The sequence below is a fragment of the Callorhinchus milii genome, unplaced genomic scaffold (assembly GCF_018977255.1).
Source record: "Callorhinchus milii isolate IMCB2004 unplaced genomic scaffold, IMCB_Cmil_1.0 Scaffold4, whole genome shotgun sequence".
NCBI classification, from domain to species: Eukaryota; Metazoa; Chordata; class Chondrichthyes; order Chimaeriformes; family Callorhinchidae; genus Callorhinchus; species Callorhinchus milii.
The window spans coordinates 35197717-35224878 of NW_024704745.1; the positions used below are offsets into that span (position 1 = coordinate 35197717).

The 27162-nt window shown below is 40.5% G+C and overlaps 1 protein-coding gene across 1 annotated transcript in view; it reads right to left on the bottom strand.

Moving 5' to 3' along the window:
- The window catches only part of LOC103176935 (glypican-6-like), a 198965-nt gene that overhangs the window by 46542 nt on the left and 125261 nt on the right, over window positions 1-27162 (bottom strand). Inside the window, exon 4 of the mRNA XM_042334103.1 lies at window positions 2336-2466. Within this exon, the coding sequence (XP_042190037.1) occupies window positions 2336-2466 (131 nt within the window). The remainder of the gene's footprint in view (window positions 1-2335; window positions 2467-27162) is intronic.

The following is a 27162-nucleotide window of genomic DNA, read 5'->3' on the forward strand; positions in this document are numbered from 1 at the left end:
TTTTGCTCTGGCTTCCTGCTGAAATCGCTGCTCAAGATAGACAGAATGGTTTCAACAGCAGGGAGGGAAACAAGAATGCACAGCTTCAAAAATGCTTCTATTGTTCTGCGCATATAGTAACATGTTGAATGTTGTCAGCTGGGCACAGACATGGTAATTGCTAAAAGCAATCAATAAATTGTCCAGATCTATCATTCCAGATTTTTTCTTTGACAATTCCAGGTTTTCCTTTGCTCCCTGGTATCTTGGATTTCTTGCTGGTATTATTTCACTGACAAGCTCTTGTAAATACGATTAAAGTTGTCTTGTCTGAAAAGCCTGAAGGATTAGAAGCAGCATTTAATCAAGGGGATGATAAAGCCGAAACCAAAATACGCAAAACAGATGATAAGGGCAGCCTTCATTGTAGCTTGTTTTAAAACAATAGTGTAGAATATATTGGAGTTCTGCGCACACATTATTCGTGGTTTTACATTTTTATCAATTACAACTATTCTTCCCGTGTTATTTTCACTCCTCTTTTGAGCCCCAACGCATTGGAGTGAAAATTGCAACATGTGATTTGTTAAATCACGTATTGTTATAAATTATACTCAGTCGTGAACTAAAGACAACAATTTACATTTATATAGCGCCTTTCATGTTGGGAGGAACCTTCACACAGCTGACTGGAAGCAGGGAAGCTGAGGAATACTGGGGGTAGTGGTGGAGAAAAGGTGACCAAAAGTTCAGTCAAAGACATTGACTGGTCCACAGGTATAACACCACCAGCATTCCGCCAAAATATTTGGGCCTAAAAGTGGCACATAGCACAGATGGAATTTTTCAACTCTTGGACTGGAACCCTGAACTGCCAGATAGCAGGACACTGACTCAAATTGTAGTAAAATATATTGACCAGGACTCAGAATTGAACTGGAGAATGGTCAGTCCATGGATTAGCTGATGACACTGTAGGACAACTAGATGTGGAGCCACATTTGTACTGAATGTTAAACACAGTTCTTGTTTTCTTGCCAACTTTTTTGTTTGTGAATTTCTTGCTTCAAATTTCTCCTCTCTTCACTCAATACAACTTTGATTCATCAAATCTTTAGCCTGAGACAATCAATAGGTAAAATACACAACTGAACAACTCTGGAAAAAAGGTTAAATATTAAAAAAATTAAACAAACTTGTAAACAAACAACAACTTGCATTTATACAGCACCCTTCAAGGGGAATAATGGTTTGAGGGCTTTTAATGTCAGGACATACGCTGTGGGGGGAGGGGGGGAAGAGAGAGGGGAATGAGGTGATCAAAGGCATGGTTACAATAGTAAGCTTTGAGGCAGGAGTTGAAGCCAGAGGAGGCAAGGTAGAGGGATTGAGGGAGGAAGTTCCTGAGATTAGGGGCATAGAGTTGGAAAGCTTGGCAACAGCTTGGAGTCCTGTAGCTCAGTGGTTAGAGCACTCGCTTTGCAAGTGAGAGAACTGAGTTCAATTCCAGGCAGAGGGCGAAACCTTGGGCAAGTTTCCTTACTCCACACGCCTAATAATAATCCCTCCAAAACAAAAAACAATAATAAATTGGTCATTTTCAATCTACGACTGTTTGTGGGACATTGCTGTGCGCAATTGGCTGCCGCGTTCGCCAACAAATATACAGTCAATTCACTTTACAGTGTGTTCTGTGAAGCGCTTTGGGACATCCTCCTGACGTGAAAAGCGCTATATCAAATGCAAGGATTATTATTATTATTATTATTATTATTAACTAATGGTGGCACGGTGGTGGCAGAGCACAATGCCACTTACTGTCACTGTCACTAGCAAACGGTGAAAGAACACAGTGCTTGTAAAACCTTGAGATCAATATTTAGAACCATTGGTTTTCAATTCAGCTTCCACCTTTGAACATTTTTAATAAAACTGCATGGCAATTTTCCTTCATATTTAAGGCATCAATGTTGTGATTGAATGCTATTCATGTATTTAACATCTCATCATTTTGGATAGGACAACAGTCTGAAATATAGTTGTGTCGCACTGGTAGACAACTCACCACAACGTGTGAGCAAGTTGCTTTTCTCTTATCAGCTTGTGTACTGTAGACATCTGTTGTATTTTTCTGTGGCAGAAACTCAGAGGTGAACTCAGTAATCTACTTTAAATTGTTTTCCAGAAGCTTTTCTTCAATTCAGACACAATCATTTAAGAGCAGAGATTAGAGGAGAGTGGCTGAAAAAGATGCCGTAGCACCAGTCTGCTGACGCTTTTACTGAGACAGCTCCACAAAAGCGAAGATGATCCCCATAGAATATCAATGAGCCAAAAAAACAAGCCAGAGAGTTACCTTAGCAGACACCTGCATGCTGTTCTCCTGCATATTCATGATGGCTTCAGAAATCTTCACATCGATTGGGTCCATAACGGCCTCTATGTTGAAGGGTCCCTCTAACCGATCTGCTACTAGTAGCATAGCATCTATCAAACAAAGAGCAGTTGTCATGTCACGTCTTGGGTCTTGCCTGGCTAATGGGGAAAATATTAAATGCAGTTTGACGCTGACAACATGAGGAGGCGCTAGATCAAATGCACGGATTATTATCCCGGAAGTTTTCTGGAACTCCAGGACATCGACGAACAACATTTTAATTTATTGAACTCTGACCAGTTACATTTTTGAAGACATCAGCAATGTATGTATCTTCATCTTCTCTGCAGGACATGAACAGTTTAATTCTTACCATCTTCAATCATATTCTAAACCAAAAATGTTGGAACTCTTTGTGAGGCCAGAGGTCAGACATCGAGCAAAGTGGGGGGGTGGAAAGAAGGAAGTGGTGGCCATTGGCAACTTTGAATTTTTAATGAACATCAGCAACATACATGCCTCTCTCATCCTTTTAAAGAGCTGCATAATCTTTTCTCTCAAATCTTCTTTGAAAGCACGTTACATTCTGTTACTTATCTCTTAATAATTTAGGACAGAAATCACCCTGTTGCTCTTCACTGAACTCCCTCTATCCATCAATGCCCCTGTTCAAGGTATGTTCACAAAATTCCACACAAGAGTGAGTAGTAACAATTGATGTATTAATCACATTGTGGGTCATTTCACTTCATTTCACATAATAGTCAATAACTAGAGGCTGAATTCTTCCCTTGGTACAGTCCACCCCCACACTGCCTCTTTCAAATGATTTGACCCAAACTGCTGTTGTAGCCATTGGCTACTGAAACTACCAGTTCATAAATTTCAATGGCCAATTTGGGGAATCAAGATTAACAATTTAAAAAAATTGAGTTAAAAATTGGTATTTGACACACAAATACAAATGCATGCGTTTGTTTGACAGCCTTACTAATCAGACCAATGTCTCTAGTGACTAACTTTGTGCAACACCATTTGAATAAAATTGGATGAAGGGAAAAGGGTTGTCCCAAGCAATTATTGAGTGAGACATCTCCAGGAGCAAAACGTCCCACAATGTGATAATTAGCATGTCATCTACTGCACTTTTCACTTTGTGATCTCATTGATATCTAAGGTTTAAGCAATGTTTTGACTTCAAGCCAAAAGTTCTTGAATTGCATATGCTTGATCAGCCTTGTTGTTAATAGCATGACACTGGTCATTAAAACATTCTCACCCAACCTATCTTATCCGACACCTGTCCATTGTAAGTCATTTGATAAGATGCATCTCAATCCGGATCATTATATTAATATTTATCTATAAATCTTTATCCTGTTCACTTAAGTTTGTCCTGCTACAACTGATAATTATTAATCTCTCTCACACAAGGCATCTGGACCTATAGTTTGATGTCATAATTGAACTTTATATCACAGAAAGTTTTCTGCTCTCCACATAAAGACAATAGAAATAAGTATAAATATAAGAAATTTCCAAAAAGCCCACAACAACTTGGATTTGTATAGTGTCCTTCACATGGGGTAGAGTCTCGGAGTGCTTAACAGTGCGGAGCTTGACGCTAAATAGGGGACAGGGGGGAAGGTGATCATAGGCAGTCGAAGAGGATGGTCTTCGGGTGTGATCTGAAGTCAGAGGAGGAGACAAAGGCAGAGGCATTGAGGCACAGAGTTCCACAGTTTCAGTGCGTAGTGGCTGAAAGCACAGACACCTAAGGTGGAGTGGAGGACACGAGGGATGTGAGGGTGGTCTGAGCCAGCTGAGCGAAGGAGGTGGGCAGTGGAGTGGGGTGTAAGCAGGTCGGAGAGATAAGGAGCAATAGGGCATGAAGTGGTTTGGATGCAAGTGTGAGAATATCTTGAAATCAATCCATTCTGCAAAAGGGAACCAGTAGCCTGACAAAGACTGGGGTGAGAGTATAGGTGAGGATACAGATGGCAGAGCTTTGCATTAATTGGATTTTATGAATGGTGGAGCTGGGGAGACTGGTTAGGAGTACATTGAAGTAATTGAGGCAGGAGGGCACAAATGTATGAATAAGGCTTTCAACTGATCATAATTCATTATTATTTTCAACTTAGGTTGGCAATTTTCCCAATAAAGCCATGACCTTCAAAGTGAAAAATGGAAATAAAATAGAGAATTCTAGAAAATATGATCCTTACATATTTCGACCCTTACTTTATCTATTCTTTCCTGATGCCAGACCTATCAAAACAATCTGCAATTTCTACCACACTCTGCACAAAGCTAAGCTCTTCTCACGAGAATCAGAGACAAATGTATGATTTTATGTCCTCTAAAGTAACTTGCATTCCATTACAATTTATATTTCTTTAACCCAATCAAAGTGCCAACTGTAAAATAAGGGAAGCAATTCACAGCTTAAAATAGTTTGAATATAACTTTTACAAAGTTGATACATAGCAGAGAGATGAGAATGCATACTGTGAAAATAAATTGCAGCTGCAAGAGTAATACCAAGTCTAATTAGAATTAGAATTGAATAAACCATTACAAGAATCAAAACAATGGGGTAAAAAGCCCCACATACACTAGAGCAATACACATCTGTAATTCTAAAATCTGTGATTCACAACAGAATTATTTTTATAATGAAATGCCCTGTGGTTCATTCTTATTCAAATCACTAGATTACTAGGACACAGCAGAAACTTTATGAAATAAAGTGAAACAAGATGGTGTTTGGTGTTGGAAATTTCTCTCTTGGAAACCAGTAATTTCCTGAATCATAAAGGAAATATATAATTCTATTATTCAAGACAGTGGCATTCTGTAGCTCAGTGGTTAGAGCACTCGCCTTACAAGCAAGAGACTTGGATTCTATTCCCGGCAGGGCAAAATATTGGGCAAGATTTCTTACTCCACATGCCTCTGCTTACCCAGCAGTAAGTAGGAACCCAGATGTTAGTTGATTGGCGGATCGCTTTTTTGGGGATAATAATCCTTAAAAAAAAATTTGGACACTCAATCCGTGACTGTTTGTGGGACACTGCTGTGCGCAATTGGCTGCCGCGTTTCATCCACTAATATACAGTCAATTCAATTCAGTATATTCTGTGAAGCGCTTTGATAATTCTAGAAGACGTGAAAAGCGTTATATCAAATGCAAGGATTATTATTATTATTATATCCAGAATGCCCACAATTCAAATCTGAACTGCTCAACAAGCGTGATTTTTGTACAAAGTTTTTCACGTGAAGATTGCACTGGTTGAACACTTCAGGATGTTGGGAAGACCCTTACTTTCTGCTGACACAGGCAACCCAGGACTATTTTCAATCGCTCACCTCCACACTACCCAATTGCCATTTCGTATGACGCCTGTGCCACAGGCATTTCATTACTTTTTTTGAAGCGGAGTTAAGAAAACAAATTACGAGTACATAGGGTGGAATGTTTCCAGAGATCTGAGCCTAACATATTGAATTTACCATCCTACTTATCTGAGCAAGGATAAGTGTTGAAATTCTCCTATTATCTCTTCTGAATCTATCTTAGCTGCCACCATTACTGTCCCATCCCCATTTCTACTGCAAGGCCTTCTAGTCCCAGCCCTGGGAATGAACCTTTCTTCTCTCATCTGCATTTCCACCCTTTCAATCAATCCTCCTCTCTCCCCCCAAAAAAGTCCTGCAATCTCCTCTACATCCTGTCCCCTTTGCATCACCCTGCACAATGTCCACTCTCTCTCCAATAGAGGCTAATATAAATAACATTTGTTTCTGTTTTGTGTAATAAATAGTCCCCTGCAAGCACTGTGTTGCAAATCAACAGGATATCCTGTAAACATCAAATCTCCAGATTACAGTATATCATACTCATTATCCAGGATGACATTCCCTACAGCTTTTTACAGGCATTAACAAGGAGTGGCATATTGGTCTAACATTCTTTTATTTTACTTCTGGGATCACAATAAGAATCCTGCCCACGCTGATGGGATAAAAGTCTTCCCTAACTGTTGGCTAGAGGGCTCCTAAATAAGAATTGCTGTAGTTGGAGCAGTTTCAACCCAATTCCTGAACATGGATCTGGAGAACAAGGCTGTTTCTAATTTGACTATTTCACTCAGAGGTTTCATGGGATGAGAAATGGAAATGGCAAACTGGTGCCAGAGGGTGTGGTATTCTGAAGCTGGAAATAATGTACATTACATTGCTGGAACAGAATAGAGAAAACATTACTCTTCAGCTGGCTGGCCGTCGGTGCCTGACAATAATACTAAACGCCTATAATGAGAATATGGAGCATATTCTTAACACACACAATAAACTCCTGATAACTCAGCACTCCAAGGAAAGGGCTTCAGTGATGAGATAGGCATATGTATGAAACCAAGCATTTCGCAAAATCCCTGAAATTTTCAATAAAATTGTGAAATTATGAAATCACTGAAATTAGGAGTCAAGGATTTTGTGAAAAAGTGATCATTTCATTATATTGATAACTTTGCTGTTAGCATTGTGAAGCTGTCATTGCACAGCCTTGACGAATTGTAACTGGTCAGAAGAAATGTCAGACCAACTGTTGTAAATGCTTCAAAGCAAAGCTAAAATGTAACTCTTGGTGTCATGGAAGCCTCACTTATGTTAACAAATGAACATTTGACTCATCAGTGAATGAAATGTCACATGAAGTTTATGGTGAATAAAATATTAATTTTCAAAATGTATTATTTATTTGTTGATAATGCTAACAAGTACCATGGCAAGGCTATCAATATGATGAAATGATCACTTTTTCACAAAATCTCTGACTCTTAATTTCAATGATTTCATGGTTTCACAATTTTACTGAAAATTCGGTTTCAAATTTGAAATCTGTGGTTTTGTAACTTTACTGTAACGTATAGATATTTAAAACAAGTTTTTCAGGTAAGCTACTGTAGATTTCATACAAACCAATCTTGTGATCTTACGATTTATGGAAATAGACTGTGTTGGAACTTTTAAGTTTGGGAAAAGAAGGCTTCACATAGAGGTGCTTCTTATAGAAAAGGATCAGACTGGAATCAATGAACATTCATCCATCTCACCACAGCAGTTGACTCAGAGAACCATTGACAAAGAGCACAAAATAAGTTGACAACCACCTATTTCATCAAAGAATTATATCTGGTGTATAATAACATGGGAGCAACTGAACTTGGAAGGAGATAAGAAACTATGCTGAAAACAAAGCAATGTTCTCACTAATGCTGGGTAAACTTCCTTATTCTATTTTTAAGACACAAAGTACATGTGAGAATAGCAATAAAATAGAATTGGCCCTTAAATCCTATGCTTTGTAAGACACTCTGAAAATTAAGCTTTACTGAGCCATATTCGGGCACTTCAGCCTTGGAAGAAATCAATGAAAAGGGAATCATTTCCCTATTTATTATTTTGACATTGTATCAAGGCTGGATCGGAAATACAATCTTTTTCTGTTTGCACGGTTGGCTCCAAAAATTAATGAGATATGCTGAGACTATTCATCAAGAGCAAAGTGAGAATGGCTAAAAGTCCAAGACAAGATTTCATCTGCTTTTTTTCTTATAATTTATTTTCACATTTATGCCCTCTCCTGCAGAGTTTTAACATTTTATGGCAGTCATTTTATTTTTCTAGTGACGGATGGAAAAAGGTTAGGTAAAACAGTGAGAGGATTTTTTATGTACGGTGGAGAATTAGTATCACTTAAATCAACAGGTCAAGTTGGTAAGCTTTTAAACACCATCAGAATTCACAAGATACTGTACAAATGGCTGCACATGACAGTGTGCATGTGCTTCTTATTGATGCATACATGCTCCACACAGCACTTCACATCACTTTTTGAAGGTCTGCAATTAGACAGTACATACCACAGCTCTGAGCTGCAAAACCAGTAATAACCTAATCCAGCATTGCTGAAATATGCATTAAACTCTTTGAAATCTGTGACATGCCTGATTGGCTCCCTTCAGCGCTTCCACACCTCAGGCGCTGACAGCATCACCATCCAAGAATGCACACTCCACCGTACTAAGCTAGTCCGGAACCTTAGCGTCTTGTTTGACTCTCAAATATCCTTTCTACCCCACATCTGTGCCATGCCTGGCTCCACCACTGTCTCACACCGCAGGCTGGCGAGATCCTCATACACGTTTTCATAACATCCAGGCTTGACTACGCAAACTCCCTGCTTGTCAGCTTCCCCAACACCTCCCTCCATAGGCTGCGAATCATCCAGAACTCTGCAGCCCGTTTCCTCTCCCACACCAGGTTCTGCGACCCTATCATCCCTATCCTCGCCCAACTCCACTGGCTACCCATTACACAGAGGATACAGTTCAAGGTATTGGTCCTCACCTTCAAAGCCTCCATGGTCTTGCTCCCCTCTACAACCTTCTAACCCCCTACCAACCTGCCTGCTCCTTCCGCTCAGTGGGCTCCGGCCTGCTTCACGTCCCCCGCCTTGTACACCCCACCATTGGTGGGAAGACAAGCAGAACTTCTGTTACTGCCCCCATCCTCTGGAACTCTATCCTGCAGTATCCCTGCTTTGCCTCTTCCCTTACCACATTCACGGCCTGTCTCAAGAACCCTTCTTCAATCGTACCTTCGGTCACCCTTCTTCCCCTCCTGTTCTCACCCTACCCGATGCTGACCCCCAGCTCGGGTCCGAAACACTGATTATCCACTGCCTTGGGACGGCCTCCCGACGTGAAAGACGCTATGCAAATGTCATTTTGTTGTTGGTGGTGGTGACCCAGAGTAACTTTAACCAATCTTTTCTGTGCTTCCAGCATTTAATAAACTCAAATTATGAGCAATCCGTCCTCATTACGCTGTTATACCCTGTTATGGTACTGTTACAAATATGAAAAATTTATGAACACAAACGGTTAATGAAGGACTCGAGTTTCTGTAGTCAGGTAGTTTGGAGCTCTCTGAGGATCACACTCAACGTTTGACAGCTTCTGCCCCATTCCACCATACAAGTATTCTTTTAATTAAATAAAAGTGTCAGCTTCGCTAAGCTATTAGTACTCTCGGTTCTGGGGTGAAACTTTGTGGATTCAAACTTCACAAAGACATGCAGTATTGCAGTGCCGAGGTATGGTTCTTAAGTAAGACATTAAACCAAATTCTTATCTGCCTTTGTAGGTGGGTGTTAAAAGATCACATGAAGTTTAAAATAAAGCGTTGCTTCCAATGTTCTAGCCAAAGGTATTCCAGATAAATTGGTAAATCATTTTTTGTGACACCTTGCAGAGTGCAAACTGGCTTCCGCATTTGCCCACAAACACAGGCACTGTACTTCATAGAAATTACCTGTGAAGCATTTTGAGGCATTTCAAAGATATAAGTGCTACATCAAATGCAAGCATTAAATGGAAGAATACAAATGCAGATCAGCCCTTCACAAAATCCACATAATGTGAAAAGCCAGACGTGCTGTGATTATCGAAGTCAAATGAGTCCACTTGAAATGAGCCTCCAACAGAGCTCAATGAGTCTCGTCCTTCCTAGCTTTAAAACATTTGCACAAAAATAAACCTGGGGCACAGTAGGAAAAAGTACTTAAAATTCATAGAATTCTTTCCAAAGAGGAACAGCCCCTTTAAGATTAAATTCATAAATATTCTCTTTATTTTCAAATGTGCCTTTCTCATTCATACCAATAGAATGAATTGGAAATAAAATGAACACTATCTGTCGAGAAGCCGAATTTCAGACTGATCATAAAAGCAATGAACGCTGTAAGCTGCAGATTCAAAATCCATTTTCGGTCCTCAAATACATGTGGGAGAAGGAATAGAGGAGTGTGGTAGGGGGATAGGGAAAGAGGATTAAGAGACTCATATGTAATATAAATACTGGCAAGGGCTAGTTGGAACAAATGGACTGTATCGGGGCTGGAACCACACCCCACCCCAGGCGGAGCTAACCCTGCATGTGCAGGAACAATGCCATTGTCTGCAGTGGGAAACTAATCTTCCCACAAGAAGATAACCACAAAGAGCTGCTAAACAAATTCAATTAGTTTTGTTCGTTTCTCACATAAAGGTCATTGTTTTCATACAGAAATAATTCTGTACGAGTGTGGGAGGCAAGGAAAAAGGCTGAATTTCAGACATATCACAGAAGCAATGAATGCTGCAAAACTGTAAATTCAGAATCCATTTTCAATCCCCAAATATTGTGCTATTAATTTACCACTGTGAAGGGAAGAGGCTGAATGACTTCTTTCTGTGCTGTAAAGTTTCTATGGTTTGATGTGTTAGCTGTTATTCATTATTAACACTTTTCCGTTAAAAAAAAGCTTATTTTAAATGGATTTGATTTCCCAGTGACTCAGATTAAACATTGCTAAACCTGCATGTAGAGTAATTTGACTTTAATGCAGGTAAACCTCCCACCCTCTACTTGATTCTCTCTTGTTCTGCATTTCAGATTCTCTTTCTATTCCCGTTTGCACGGTCAGTAAGAATGACATTAAACCTTTGGAAGCAGGATTCTCTCATGGTGAGCTCAGGTCACTGAGACCCACTGCCAAGAATGGTGAACTTGATAAACAATTAGAGAATAAAGAATTTATATTTCATGATGCCGAATCATGTCAAAACATTTCAAAGCATATCACAGGTAACAACTGCTAGGCTTGAGACACGATTTTGTAGACTAACACACCAGTCATCATTAATTATACATTCTTCACAGCCCCTCAATTTATTTAGTGAAATGTTGACCAGGATACCAGAAGAAGCTCCCTTCTTTTTTGAGCAATGTCATGGGATCCTTAATGCCGTACAGGAAGGCCTTTTAAAATCCCATCTAAAAGTGAGCACCTACTGCAGAACTCCCCATGACAATGATCTCCAACATGAGGATTGAAGCCACCACCTTCTGACCCAGAGATGGAAGGCTTGAGCCAAGGTGACAAAGTATTGAAAGTGGACAAGTATTTAATTTCCCAAAAGTAATAGCCTTTACTATGACAAGTACAGAACAATGCACAAACATAATTAAGAGAAAATTGAAAAAGTTTATATCCAAGTAAAATGTAGCGAGGGGCGAGCAGCTGTATTTTCCTTTGGTTTATTGATTTATTGACACACCATCAGACAGCTGGTATTATTCTGTGCTGATTGGTAAATATACCAACTTCAGGTGCTTTGCATTTATTATGCACATGGGAATTCTGCACTGAAGTTAAGACTGCAGGGAGTGGAAATGATGCTGGACAAAATGCTAATTTTAATCCGGAGCAAAATCTGAAGGCTTTGAATCAGTTTTTTCAGGAAATAAAAATAAAAAATAGTTTCTCCCAAGTTCAAAATAAATGAATGGGGCAGAAGAAGAAAAGTAAGCAATAAGTAAAAAGGGTAAGCAGATAACTAAAAATAAAATTAGAAAGAAAAAAAGTGGAAGAGAAGCGATGACATGGGAGAATAAAATTTAAATTTTAATTCAATTTGTTTTATTTATTTTAGTAGAATCAGACTTATTACAGGTATGGTCTTGTTTAATAGTTTTACTAGTGTGTTTTCTCAGGATCATACTACACAAGCTGAAAAAGTAGAGAGCCAGTTGGCCCATGGAGGACAATTTCCATTAACCTGGACACCAGTTTCAGGGATAAAATGCAATGATTTTAACAATTTTCTGTTTCTTTCTTTTTTATTTGTGTTTAACTGTTCTTATTCCTTCGATCATGATTTCTCCTCCTCACTTACCTTTCTCTTCCTGCAGCTCAGGTACCAAACCAGTATTGTTAAATGCTTTGGGGCATCCTCCTAATTTTAAAAGGCGCTATATAAGTGTAATTTGTATTGTGTTGTATTCCATTGAGTGAGTTTTTTTAATTTGAAAAATGATTTCTTGTGCCATCATCAAGGGATCTGGCTGGGATGAGATTTAGGCTAATAGCATGAGAGAGATGAATTAATGTCAAAAGTCATCAAAAATATGCTTCAAATGTAACCAGTAATCAACTTCCTCACTCTGTTAGCCCGAATGGACTCCAATTTGCAGGTTGTGCAAAAATGCATGTGCAAACATATGTGCAAACATGGAATTTACAGTCTTTTAATAATGTCATCAGGACCTAAACAAAAAGGGTTACAGATGAAGGGCACTTATAATTGCCTCTGAGCACACGGTTAGCATCACCTCCACAACATCGCCCAGCTCCACTGTCTCACATTGCAGGCTACCAAGACACTCAAAAACGCATTCATAACATCCAGGCTAGACTGCGAAAACTCCCTGCTAGTCGGCCTCCTCAACTCTTCCCTCCACGGGCTGCAGATCATACAGAACTCTGCAGCCCGTGTCCTCTCTCGCACCAGGCTCTTCAACCCTATCACTCTCATCCTCGCCCAACCCCACTGGCTTCCCATCACACAGAGAATACAGTTCGAGATTCTGTTCCTTACCTTCAAAACCCTCCATGGCCTTGCTTCCCCCTAACTCTGCGACCTTCTAACCCTCTACCAACCTGCCTGCTCCTTCTGCTCAGCGGGCTCCAGCCTAGCCTGCCCACCATTGGTGGGCGGACCTTCTGCCACTCTGCCCCACCCCCTGGAACTCCATCCCGCAGTCCTCCCAACATGAAAGGCACTATACAAATGTAATTTTGTTGTTGTAATCAATGAGTGGAACACGTTGCCAGGAAGGGTGGTTGAGGCCTGGGAAACTGGACGTTTAAAAAGCAGCTGGATGCTGTGACAGAAGGGAAGAACAAAAGAAAAGATATTTTGGAAGAATGAGATTAGATTGGCCGAAGGACCTTCTTCGTCTAAACCAATCTTGTGAAGTTACCGAGAGCAAAACTTCATTTTACCATATAAATCTGCAAAGTGCTTACACAAAACCTACCAGCAAACAGTGAAAATGCAAATTCCTAAAGTGTAGAAACACTGCACTACCTCCTCGGTGAACACCAGATTGTTCCCATCGACTTCTGTTTTTATTTCAAATTTCCAGGCTCTGCAGTATTTTACAATTTATGAACACCATTGTACACTATTGTACACCAATGTATTTTGTAAAGTGCTCAATTGTTAAATTCTTAAATGGATGATCATCTTATAAAAATCTGTTTTCTTCTAATAAAGGAGCTTTATAAGCTCTGTGAAGGTCAATAATGCCTAAAAGAAAAGATTATTGTTAACCTATATATCATTTTGAGTGTTCTGAGTGTTGGATTGCATTGCTGACTTGTGGGAAATCTTGAAAAGTTTGTTTTGTATAATTATGGCCTGTGAGCTAAATGAAGCAAACTGTGCTGTGTTTATTTTGTGAGGAGAAAGTGAAATTAGCAGCCTCTACGACTTGTAAATCCAAACCGAATAATGTCCAAATGGTTTAACGTCTCACCTGAAGGACAGCAGCACCACCAATACCTTGTGGTTGAATAGTCTGCTGGCTCTCAGTATCACAATTCATACACAAATAATCAAGGAGAGTAACTGGTGGCTGCAGAAGGGGATTGCAGCATAAAGGAATCAAACACCTTCAGAAGTGAAAGGGGAAAGCAAATTGGCACAAGAACAAAAAGACACTGTTCTAGCAGCAATCACCTTTCCAGCCTTTAAATACCGATTTAAAATATTTACATATGGTCTTTACTGCCTCAGCCCTGTCCGTGGCTGGGTGGAAAAGCGGGTTTATTTTTGCTGGTGCTAAGAGCCTATGCTGTCACGTGGCTTGATCATGATATAAACAGCAACAAATAATTAACAGATGGCTACTTTTCTCAATCGTGTCCCAATTGCGTAATTTTAATTCTGAGAAAAAGCTGGAGCCAAGCAACCTTTTCACTACTTTTATCAGCATTTAGGTATGCAGTGTTATTCTGTGCTGTACAACATGAATGGTCTGCACTTATTATCCAATTGAGGCTGATAGAGACGTCTACTGAAGCACGTAGCAGACAGGAAATCAAGGGTTGAGAGTAAATCATACGTTTTCAAGCAGTCAAGTTTAGAATTCTAAACCAAACCCACAGTGCAGTAGAACAGTCTGCATTGAGCGCTGAAGAGAATGTGACAACACTTCATTAAAATGTCTCTGCAATAGAAAATGAAGCGAGTAAAATGGTTCTGCCAGCGGGTGTTCTTCCAGCAGAGCCTCTCTGCTAAATAGGGCACTGTGGACAGCTCCTGTGTGCTGGAAAAGCTGGAGATTGATACTCGCATATAAACTGGGTCAGCACACAGCTAACTTGACTGATAAACAGTTGGGCATTATTCAGTCAATACTGCACTGCATTTGAAATACATTGCAAGAATTGACTCATAACTACAGATATCTAGGAGTCGCCTGGCAGCAAAGGGATCAACACAGACAGGGGGTCCCATAACATCACTGGAGGCAGTGGTGCTACAAATGTAGTCAGAAGCGGTTTTCTGCATTCGATCTTCCAAGTTTTTTGTTTACAATAACATTGAATCACAATGGTGAAAAACACAACAAACAGAACCTTCATTATAACTGCTGAAAATTATCATATCGTCAGACTTTCCATTCCTGCCTCCACCTGATATTTTGAAAATGCTTGTGCCCACAAATGTTTGCAGTAGCTTTTGATCCTGCCTGTAGAACCAATGAACACACATCCAGCATATCAGAGTACTTCAGTGCCAGTTTACAGAAAACCAAACTTTAATTTGAGTTAAATCAATACTCTGTAAAAAATTGAAATGCTGAGATCCATGAGATTTTAAATTTAAAGACCCATTTGCCAAATGAGCACAACCATACTATAGAGCTAAAGACATTTATCAAGACTCTAAAGGGAGCAAGGAGGTATAAACTCGGGTTTGTGGCAACTTTAGCTTGAATGCGAAGGTTGGAAATCTTTCCCCCTCTTCTCTTCATTTGTAAACATCTGGACAAGCATGAAGATACAGAGTCAACAATTATGGAGGGAGGAAAATAAGTTTTAAAAAAAAGATTGTTATTTGTAAACATCCACAAACATTGAAATTTTAAAATCTGATGAGCACAAAATAGTAACTTCACCCTCAACGGTGTGAGGTATTTACGGTGGCAAAGGGAGTGCATAATACGTTAAATATGAAATGAATCAAAACCAAATCAATGATTAATAACTAGCATTATATTCAGGGGATAATATTATTGAAATTAACTCTGCCTTCTGGGATTTCCCTTTACATTAAAGAATTTGCTTCTTGGCCCATTCACAGTGTTGTGAGCTACTCAGAATATTTTGCCTCTTCTGTCATCTCCCCAAGATGCCTATTTGTGGTACCAAAAACATGAACAGATCAAGGTTAATAAATTGTTTGAAATTTCTTGTGAATTTTCAGTCTATTACTCCACTAAACTACAGAATAAAACTTTTCTGTGTACAGCAGGTGATTAATCATTCATTGCTGCAAAATTTCAGCACAAACTGTTCCAGTAAAACAAGCCTCAAGTGTCACAATACAGTGATTTAATGCTTCATTGTTCATCACCTCCACAAATTGAATCTATAAAAGGCAAAATTAGCACTGAAGGTTTGCATTCAGCAATTAGAGCAAAAAAGCTTCTTAGCTTCAGGTGTTTAGTCATTATATATATGAAATGATAAGGTAAAAATACAATTGTGTTTTTGATACTATTGTTTCATTCGGGTCATTGGACAAAACTTTCCTTTCAGATAAATGAGGCAGTACACCAATCACCAACACTTATATGCTACATTTTGAAATACAGTAGAAAGTCAAATATCTATACTAACGGGGAGTTAATGTAATTATCAGGTCATTTCCTGAAACAATGAAATTGCATTGTAATTTGTACATCTTGGTATGTGACCAATACAAAGTGTGCAATTAAACCTAACAGTGCGATTCTTCATTTTCCAATAACTATTAAACAGGCTGCTGCTTGTTTTTTTAAGCGTCGGAGCTAAATCAATTTGAAAAGTTCATAAAGATAGGTTCAATTTGTATTATTTCTTAATAGATTTCTTAATTATCAAATTTGTAAAATATTGCATTTGTTGAAGCATAAAATCTGCAGCACATTTGAGATTTTAGAAATTTGATAATATTCAATGTATATATAGTGAAGTTGTGGAATTAATAATTGTTCTGGAGTTTGGGATTGATTTTCAGTGTTCAAGTAGTATTTGCATGGTCCAAATCCCTGACTGTCCAGCGCCTTAGAACGTCATCTCGATGTGAAAGGCGCGATGCAAAAATGTAATTTGTTGTTGGTTTTATATTGGTTGTGGAAGGAGTGAGCTTGATGGCTCAAATGGTCATTTTCGTTTCATTTTTGTTCCTTTCTTCACCTAAAGCAACATAAAACTAAAGTAATGTGCTGGTTGGTGCTTAAGCTTCCGCTTTGGTAAAAGTTAAATTTCTACATTTTCCATAACACATAATGTTATTTCATTTGTATTTAACTTTTGGGAATTTAGCCCATTGTGCCTATTCTATCAGTGTACTAAATCATGATAGATCTTTCCCCACTTTTTCTCCATACCTCATAACACCCTTACTTCCAAATTATTTATCTATCTCCCTTTGAAACATCTCAATTATTTCTCAAATGGGTATGATCGACCATACTACACCATATAGCCAATCCTCTCAACACTAGATTTGCCTCATTATGTCCATGTAACTGAAGTTTGAGGATCTCTTCAAAGCAAATGTCCAAATTGACACACGGCAAGTTGGCATGTGGTATTAACATTTTACACTAATTGAAAGCACAATCTATAAATCTGCAGTCACATCAACCTAAGATTTCTTTAAAAATGAACATCACAAAATAACATGCATTACATATGAAGGAACCTTTTTAATTTAGTTCCTGGAAACTCACAGATGTTTTTGTATGCAGCAAACTACCAGATATCAGAAAACAACAACAACAAAATTACATTTGTAAAGTGCCTTTCACGTCGGGAGGACGTCCCAAGGGGGTGGACAGACAGAGTTACGTACCCAAGCTGGGTGTAGGGGTGGGGGAGGGTGGAGGGCAGGGGGAGAAGCAGGAAGATCGAAAGCACGGTTGAAGAGGAGGGTATTGAGGTGGGTCTTGAAGATGGTGAGGGAGGGGGCGAGGCAGAGGGACGGTGGGTTGGAGTTCCAGAGGGTGGGGGCAAAGTGACGGAAAATCCGCCCGCCAATAGTGGGGCGAGCAAGGCGGGGGGACGTGAAGCAAGCCAGAGCCCCCTGAGCAGAGGGAGCGAACAGGATAGTAAGGGGTTAGGAGGTCACAAAGGTAGGGGTGAGCAAGACCGTGAAGAGCTTTGAAGGTGAGGACCAGGATCTTGAACTGTATCCTCTGTGTGATGGGAAGCCAGTGGAGTTGGGCAAGGATGGGGGTGATAGGGACATGGAGCCTAGTGCAGGAGAGGACACGGGCTGCAGAGTTCTGGATGATCTGCAGACTGTGGAGGGAGGAGTTGGGGAGGCCGACAAAAAATGAATTTGCCTCGATGTAATGAAAGGATGTATGAGGGTTTTGGCGGCCTGCGGTGTGAGACAGTGGCTGAGCCGGGCGACGTTGCAGAGGCGGGGGAAGGCAGAGCGGGTCATGGCACAGATGTGAGGTAGAAAGGATAGTTGAGGGTCAAATAAGACCCCAAGGTTCCGCACTGGCTTAGCAGATTCATGGATAGTGATGCTATCAGCTCCTGAGTTGAGGAGGCGCTGACGGGAGCCAATCAGGAGAGCCTCGGTCTTGTTGACATTCAACTGAAGAAAGTTAGCTCTCATCCAAGACTTGATGTTTGTCAGACATTCTGTCAGGACAGCAGTGGTCTGGAGTCAAGGGTGGAGGCAGAGAGGTAGAGTGGGTGTCATCCGCATACATGTGGAAGTTGACCCCATGTCTGCAGATGAGGTCACCAAGACGGAGAATATAGATACTGAAGAGGAGGGGACCAAGGACAACCCTGAGGAAAGCCACTCGAGACGGTGCTTGGGCTAGATGAGAAACCATTTGTGGAGATGAAGTGCAGGCGGTGTGAGAGGTATGATCTGAACCAGTCAAGCACAGCGCCGTGGAGGTTGAAGTGTGAGGAGAGGCGGTGGATGAGGATAGAGTGGTCGACAGTGTCGAAAGCAGCAGAGAGGTCAAGTAGGATGAGGAGGCAGAGGGAGCCCTGATCGCAGATGGACAGAATGTAATTTGTCACTTTGACCAGGGCTGTTTCTGTGCTGTGGGCAGCACGGAAACCGGATTGGAAGCAATTGGAAGCTTCGAGGTGCAGGCAGAATCACGACAATATATATTTTTTAATGTAGTTTAATTTCCTGTACTAATTCTTGAATTGGATTATGGAATATAGCAAAGTTCAGTAATGGATACTACGGTGGTGCACTCTGTCTGACCACAGTTTTAAAAATACCAGTATGATACTCATCTCTTTTACATCCTTCAATTGCTTCTTCACTAAATGTCTATTGAGCGCCTTCTTGAATTTGCTGACAATGGGATATAAAACAATATTTGTAAACCCGATCAACTGGATTCATTGTATTTTTTATTTGGGAATATCAGATTGTGAAATCCTGACAAATCACAGATGAGCAAAATACAAAATAAAGACGTGCTGGTAATCCTCCAGCGATTTCCTGCTGGTGTTTTGCTTCCCATTTGTCTTCAGATTAAGCAGACAGCTTGGGATTTGCAATTCACTGGCTTGCAAAATTCACAAGATCTAGTATTGACAAACTAGAAATCAAATTAGTGCAACAAATGCAGTTTGCGAATATCCCGTTTTAGATCCTATTGTTTACCTCCAATGTTCCACGTATTCTTTATCTTCTGGGTAAACTAGTTAAAATCAAACTTTTGCTCTTGTGTTTTTTATTAATTATATCAAAAAACAAAGTCCATTTTAAAGCTTTTTTTTGTTTGCAGCTATGCAAGTTGAATTAGACTCTTGACAAAGAGTTCCACAGGATCATTAAAGACCAAAATCACCATCTATTGCCCTTTACAAAGTCAACCTGCCTGCTGAAAAAGTCTGTACTAACGTTGCAAAAATCTGCAGTTGCACAGATTAGGTCGGTCAGAGACACGGAGCATAGCAAGGTCACGTTTGTGCGGATTGGAAAGTCTGTTACAGTTGAGACATCTGCCAATAAAAGAGCTGCTGTCCATGAGGAATGCTAACCTTATTAGTGAACCTCTTGTAAAGCCACAGAAATTGCTTGAACACAGGTTTGGTACATGATGAAGCTCCATATGAAGCAGCAGGACACTTGAGGATTTCAGTACAAGTACTACACAGATAAGAAGGACACCTAATGAAAAATCTGATTTGTTAATAAAGTAATTAAATTCCCTTACCAGGCCAACCTTGACAGACCCCGTCTCAAGAGAAAGCTGAGAGAAGAATTTGATAATTAATGTTAATGCAGAGAGAGGAACTATTATGCGGCGATTTGTGGGGATAGCTTAGAAAATACTTAAATCTTCTTAGAGGACTGGTAGACCTCAAAATGAAGTAGGCAGTCTTAGCGATGCTACCTTCTATCTGTTAAAGCAATCGGGGGCCAAACAGTTTGGATTTGGATGAAAATTTAGGCTGAGTCATTTGGCAAAAAAAAAGTCTTCATGCCCGTGGAGGGAAAACTGCTTAAAAGCCATCTTCATTTTCATCACTGGGTATAAATGACATAATCACGTTGCTATGACACAATGGCTCTGTGACAGATGTATTAGCACCCTCCGATTGCTTGGCACTTTAAAATGAAACCGATTGCCAAAAACTAAACCCATCCCTTCACAGCTTTAAAATAAACACAGCAGAAGGGAATAGGAAGTACAGAAGAATGTTGTTTGGTTAATAAAATGATAGGCATGCAGTACAGACTATAGTACTAACAAAGAACAAATAACCATAAATGGCTTTGAAAATAGACAAGATCTTGGAAATTCATAGGCTTTAGCGCTTTGATGAGATGGTTTTGTCAAAGAAATATTTTGAGAAGTTGGATAGCTAGGCTAAATTAGTCACAACCTGCCGGAGTTTTGCTCGTGGGTGAAACATTTGCCATACATAGCCAATATTTAGTTATTGATTGGTTTGAATGGTTCACCGTTGCAGAAAATATTATTGATAGTTATCACAACTCTCGTTGCCCATGAAAAATGCAATATGTAATGTGATAAAAGCCTCTCTCCTCGCCGGCCTTCCCGCCACCTCCCTCCACAAGCTGCAGGTCATTCAGAACTCTGCAGCTCGTGTACTGTCCCGCACCAGGCTTCGGGACCACATCACTCCCACCCTCGCTCGCCTCCACTGGTTCCCCATCCCCCGGAGGATTGATTTCAAGATCCTCATCCTCACCTACAAGGCCATTCACGGCCTTGCTCCCTCCTACCTCTCCAACCTACTATCCCCCCACCTACCTGCCCGTACCCTCCGTTCCTCTAGCTCTGGTCTGCTCCACGTCCCCCACCCCAACCGTCCTACCATCGGTGGTCGGGCCTTCAGCCTCTCAGCCCCCAGGCTCTGGAACTCCATCCCCCAGTGTCTTCGCCTTGCTTCCTCCCTTTCCTCCTTCAAGGCCGGTCTCAAAACCTTTCTCTTTGACCGTGCCTTCAGCTCCCCTCTCGACTCTCTACCCCCTCCTCGCTCCCTCCCTTCCCTCCCCTCACCCTGATCATTTCCCCCTTCCTTGCTCCCTCCCTTCCCTCACCCTGACCATTTCCCCCCTGCTCGGGTCATGACCCAACTGTGCAGCGCCTTGGGACGTCCTCCTGACGTGAAAGGCGCTTTATAAATGGAATCTTGTTGTTGTTGTTGTTGTTGATAATTTCAGCGCCCTGGGAAGTCCTCCGGATGTGAAAGGCGTTATACAAATGTAATACAAAATGTAATTTGTATTGTATTGTAATTATCACCTAAAGAGCCACTCAATCTTAAACAGATCAATGTTGAGGCGTAATGCTCCCCTTCATCCTGGCAGTGCTGACTAGCATATTCTAAAGCAAGGTAATCCATATGGTTTCAACCAGTAACAGCAGTGATATACAAGAGACATTCTCCCATAACTGAGAGGTTTTGTGAAACTTGCTACATTCTAAGGACAAATTTATAGAGAAGCTCTTTTCATTTTTTTAAAAAAAATTACAGCATTCATCACATCAGGAGACTCGTGTTACATTAGATGCAAAGCTTGTTACAACAGAACTATTTCAATTTTCTTCTCTGGCATTAGGTGTATGTTTATCAGCCCAGATGCAATAGAAATCTCATTTTGGAATCAATCTGATGAATGGCCCATCTCTCTTTACTTGGTAAATGTTTTACAAGACACTTTGCTGGCTTACTGCTCCCTTTTTTTTAAAATAAAACTATTTTTAGACACATTTGGTCACTTAGATTTATTTCAATAACAAAAACATAGCTCTTCACAAGGGCTTTGTCCTAAAATCACAGTTGATTCCCAAATTTCCCACAGCTGAAGATTCTTAAAGCTCAACCTGTTGTGTGAATGGATTAGCCAAATAGTTCACTGTTCATTGCATCTCAAGTAAAGTATCCAACCAGTTGGATGAACAGGATCTTGCCGTAAGTATTCTTAACTTGTGCAGATCATATGTAATTGACATTGACCCCAGTGGAAATCTCCTTCCAATCTGTTGAAACAGACCACTTGTAGAAAGATCAGTTTAAAAGCATTGAAACAATCCTAAGTCTGATCAATTTACTGCTGCCCTTCAATGATTCACAATTATCCACAGGTAGCCAAGATGCATCAAACCGTACACAGCAAATAACATTAGCTCATTGTGATCAAACAAAACACAGTTTATTGCAATCGGGTGCTGTTCTGACATTTTGACCCACAGGCTGCACTATTGAGGATAAGTTAGATAAACACAAAGTCTGCTTCAAGGGTTTAGTGTCTTGCAATACTACCTTCCAAACTGAATCCAACAGGGGCCAAATAGTGATAGTTAATAAATTCTGCATTACGTTAAAGAGGGATATAGTTAAATCCGAGGCAAGTATTCTGAATTTAAATAGGGCTAATTTTGTAGGTATGAGGAAAGATTTAGGTAAAATAGACTGGAGAATAAGATTAAGAGGTAAAATGTAGACCAACAGTGGCAAACATTTAAGGATGTAGTGCAAAATTCTCAGCGGTCGCATATTCCCTTGCGGAATAAGAATACCACAGGGAAAGCAATTCATCCGAGGCTAATTACAGCAGTTAGGGAAAGCATCAAATTAAAAGAAAAGGCTTATAAAACTGCCAAGAAAAGCAGCAAATCTGAAGATTGGGAGAGTTTTAGAAACCAGCAAAAAAAACCTTAAAAACTCATTAAGAGTGAGAAAAAGGAGTTTGAGGGTAAGCTAGCTAGGAACATTAAGTCTGATTGTAAAAGTTTTTACAAATATATTAAGAGGAATAGGCCAGTGAGGGTAAATGTAGGTCCACTACAGTCAGAGACGGGAGAAGTTGTAAGCAGTGGATAAGGACATGGCAGAGTCCCTAAATGGGTATTTTGCATCTGTCTTCACCCTAGAAGACACAACAAGTCTGCCAACAATAGAGATGCACCAAAGGGATAAGGACAGGGAGCAACTTAAGGAAATTTCCATTAGTAGAGAATGGTGCTAAGGAAACTGTTAGCACTAAAAAGTGACAAATCCCCTGGTCCGGATGGCTTGCATCCCAGGGTTTTAAAAGAGGTAGCTTATGAGAAAGTGGAGGCCTTATGTCTGATCTTCCAAAATTCCTTGGATTCTGGAACAGTCCCCATGGATTGGAAGATTGCAAATGTCACACCACTATTTAAAAAAGGTGGAAAGGAAAAGATGGAGAACTATAGGCCAGTTAGTCTCACATCAGTGATAGGAAAAAATTTAGAATCATTGATTAAGGATGTGGTAGTGCGGTATTTAGGGGAACACAGTATAATTAGGCCAAATCAACATGGCTTTACAAAAGGGAAGTCATGTTTGACAAATCTCACAGAATTTCTTGAGGATATTTCGAGTAAACTAGATAAGGGTGAATCAGTGGATGTGGTCTATTTGGACTTCCACAAGGCATTCGATAAGGTGCCGCATAAAAGGTTAGTCCAAAAGATACCCATGGAATTGGGGAGAGCATGTTAACGTGGATTGGGGAATGGTTAACGGGTAGGAAACAAGGAGTAAGGATAAATGGGTCCTTTACAGATTGGCGGGATGTGACTAGTGGAGTGCCACGAGGATCAGTCCTTGGGCCTCAGCTATTTACCATCTACATCAACGATCTAGATGAAGACATCGAAGTTAATATATCTAAATTCGCGGATGACACAAAACTATGAGGAAGTGTGAACACAGAGGATGACATTAAAAGAATGCAGCGCGACATAATAATAATAATAATCCTTGCATTTGACATAGCGCTTTTTACGTCGGGAGGACGTCCCAAAGCGCTTTACAGAATATACTGTAAGGTGAATTGACTGTATATTTGCGGGCGAACGCGGCAGCCAATTGCGCACAGCAATGTCCCAATTTATTATTGTTTTTGGTTTTTGGAGGGATTATTATCAGGCGTGTGGAGTAAGGAAATTTGCCCAAGGTTTCGCCCTGCCTGGAATTGAACTCAGGTCTCTCGCTTGCAAAGCGAGTACTCTAACCACTGAGCTACAGGACTCCACACAGGACATAGATAGGTTAGGTGATTGGGCAGGTAGGTGTCAGATGAAGTATAATGTAGGGAAGTGCAAAGTCATCCACCTCGGTAGAAAAAACAGTAGAGCGGGTTATTTTTTAGAAGGGGAGAGATTGGAATGTGTTAGTGTCCAGAGGGACTCGGGTGTCCTTGTACACCAATCACAGAAAGTTAGTCTGCAGGTGCAGCAAACAATTAGGAAGGCGAACGGTATGTTAGCATTCATTATGAAAGGATTAGAGTATAAGAGTAGGGAAGTCTTGCTGCAACTGTATAGGGCCCTGGTGAGACCACACCTGGAATACTGTGTGCAGTTTTGGTCTCCTTATTTAAGGAAGGATGTACTTGCCTTGGAGGGGGTGCAGCGTAGATTTACTTGGTTAGTGCCAGGGATGAAGGGGATGAGTTATGAGGATAGGCTGACCAATTTGGGCCTATATTCTCCAGAATATAGAAGAATTAGAGGGGATTTTATAGAAACGTATAAGATCATCAAAGGGCATAACAGAGTAGATAGTGGGAGATTGTTTCCCCTGGTTGGAGAAACTAAACCCAGGGGTCACAACCTTAAAATCAGAGGCCAGCCCTTTCGCACTGAGTTGAGGAAGAACTTCTTCACTCAAAGGGTGGTGAATGTATGGAACTCGCTATCCCAAAGGGCTGTTGATGCTTAGTCCTTGAACATATTCAAGACTGAGATAGATAATTTCTTATTGCAAAAGGTATTAACCGATATGGGAATAAGGCAGGGTTAGGTTATTAGCTGGAGTTAGATTAGAAGATCAGCAACGATTGAATGGCGGGGCAGAATCAAAGGGCCGAATGGCCTATTCCTGCTACTACATGTTATGTTATGTTTTTTTTAATCAACCAGGTGTCAAACACACATAGCAACCCATCACCATGCTTGATTATCAAAAGCAGGTTTGGAATTCCACATATACATCCTGTGTATGAAGATTTCCCAGTGTCTGGTCCAAAGTGTAGACTCTCCCCTGGACGGATGCACTCTGCTTCCCTTATTCTGGAACAGTATAAGCACAGGTTGGCAAGAGCCAAGGTTTGGAATTTAACCGGCTAAAACTGCTGCGTGTCATTGTGAACATGATCTGATAAGGTTCGTGACATGCTTGTGTGCAAAAGAAGCAAGTATACGCAAGTGCTTCTTGGCTTCACCTAAATGGCCACTCTTTTAATAATATTACTTGCATTTGATATCACATCCTCGAGGCACCTTAAAGTACTTCACAGAATATACTATATAGTGACTGTATATTTTGTGGGTGATACTCGGCAGCCAATTGCGCACAGTAGTGTGCCACAAACAGTTGTGGATTGAGTGACCATATTATTATTTTTTTTTCTAGAGATTATTAGCTCCGGAAAGTGATCCGCCAATCGACTAACAACCAGGTTGCTACTTACTGCTGGGTAAACAGAGGCGTGTGGAATAAGGAAACTTGGCCAATGTTTTCCCCTGCCGAGAATATACCCAGGTCCTCTCGCTTGTGAGGTGAATGCTCTAACCACTAAGGTACAGGTCTCCACTATACCCAAGCTGCCCTGCACTGGGTACAGTGGATCCAGTTGCAGGGAGATCCTTTGGTATCCAGAACAAACCTTAATGAATAACTCAACTGGATAGGGTGATTAACGGAAAATGAATAAACTTCACTCAGCAAAGGTTCTGTGAAGATTGGTTATCACCAAGCCATCTTCTGTGCACTGGAGAAAGTAAAAACAAGTGAGTGCTGCAGCAGACAAAAGGGAACTATTGACAATCTGCCATCTTTGTAAAAATAATTATTAATCATAGTTATCAGGGAAACTAGACAAACATTATTGTTATACCCCAATTCAAAAATGCCTCCAATAAGTTTTAAGATATTTACAAATAGAGGTCTGTAGACAGCATTTTAGAAAGGCTGTGGTCAGTCACCGACTGCCTCGGTTAACTTCACCGACTATCTTTAATATATCTGTTTTTATGTTGATCAGCCAAGTCTCTGACACAGAGGGCTGGCTCAATTCCAATATTCCATTGCCAAGAACGTTTCCTTGAAGCCAACTCAGCCAAAAGAGGACCCAGCTCATCTCTCCCTCCCATGAGGATCTTCAAACCTGTAGCTTCTACCCACCTCAGAGCTTTGTTAGCATTTCCCATTTCTCATTAGCTTTTGTCTTCATTTTGTATTTAACCATGTTTTCTCTCTTGCTCCTTTTTCTCATTGACATAACCTTCCATTCCTCTTTATTAGCTCACACTGCAGCATAATTTGTACATTGTTGTGAATACAGTAGTCATTAAATTTGGGACATCCTCTCGATGTGAACAGTGCTATTCAAATGTAATTTGTTTTTGTTGTTTGTTTTATTTGTAGCTTTTGGTTTTTATTTAAATCTTGCTTGTAATTTTCCAATTTGCACTAAATGTCACCTTTTATAATTGTTATACATGCCTCAACAGCAGACATTAGGTACTTGGGCTGTAATAAAGAACAACCCATTGAATGAATGGGGCAAGCCAGTTTCAGGTCATGTCTGAGTGGGTGTTTGGGCCAAATTTAAATAGGGCTGGTTGCTAATCCCTGCAAGTAGTCTATGATAGGAATGTTCTGCGTTGATTTCCAGTCAATCTCTTCTGCACCCAAACCGACTGCTCCACCAACAGTGGGTGAACTTTCAACCCCACTCTCTGGTACTCCCCCTCCTTCCATGTAATCTTTTCAAATACGTTTTTGGCTATCTTCCCTCCCTCCCCCCCCAACCCCCTCATCCCCCAACTCTCAGCTCGGGTTCTCAGTCAGTTGTGTGAAGCGGTTTGAGGCGTCTTCCTGACTATATTGATGTAAATAATTGGTGCATCCAGCTCTGGCGCAGTTTCTAACAGCAGCAACATGTCTCAGCTGAGCACAGGCAAAAATCTAGTCAGCAAACTTTCACCTATCACTGGTTCAGTTTGCCTCCAGGGCTGCAAGCAGACTTCAAAAGTCAAAGCAGCCATCGTATTACACCAGAGCATTTCAGTGAAAGCCGAGCTTGACATTTTAATTGGTGCTGAGTTTCTAGGCCTGGTCTTGCCTA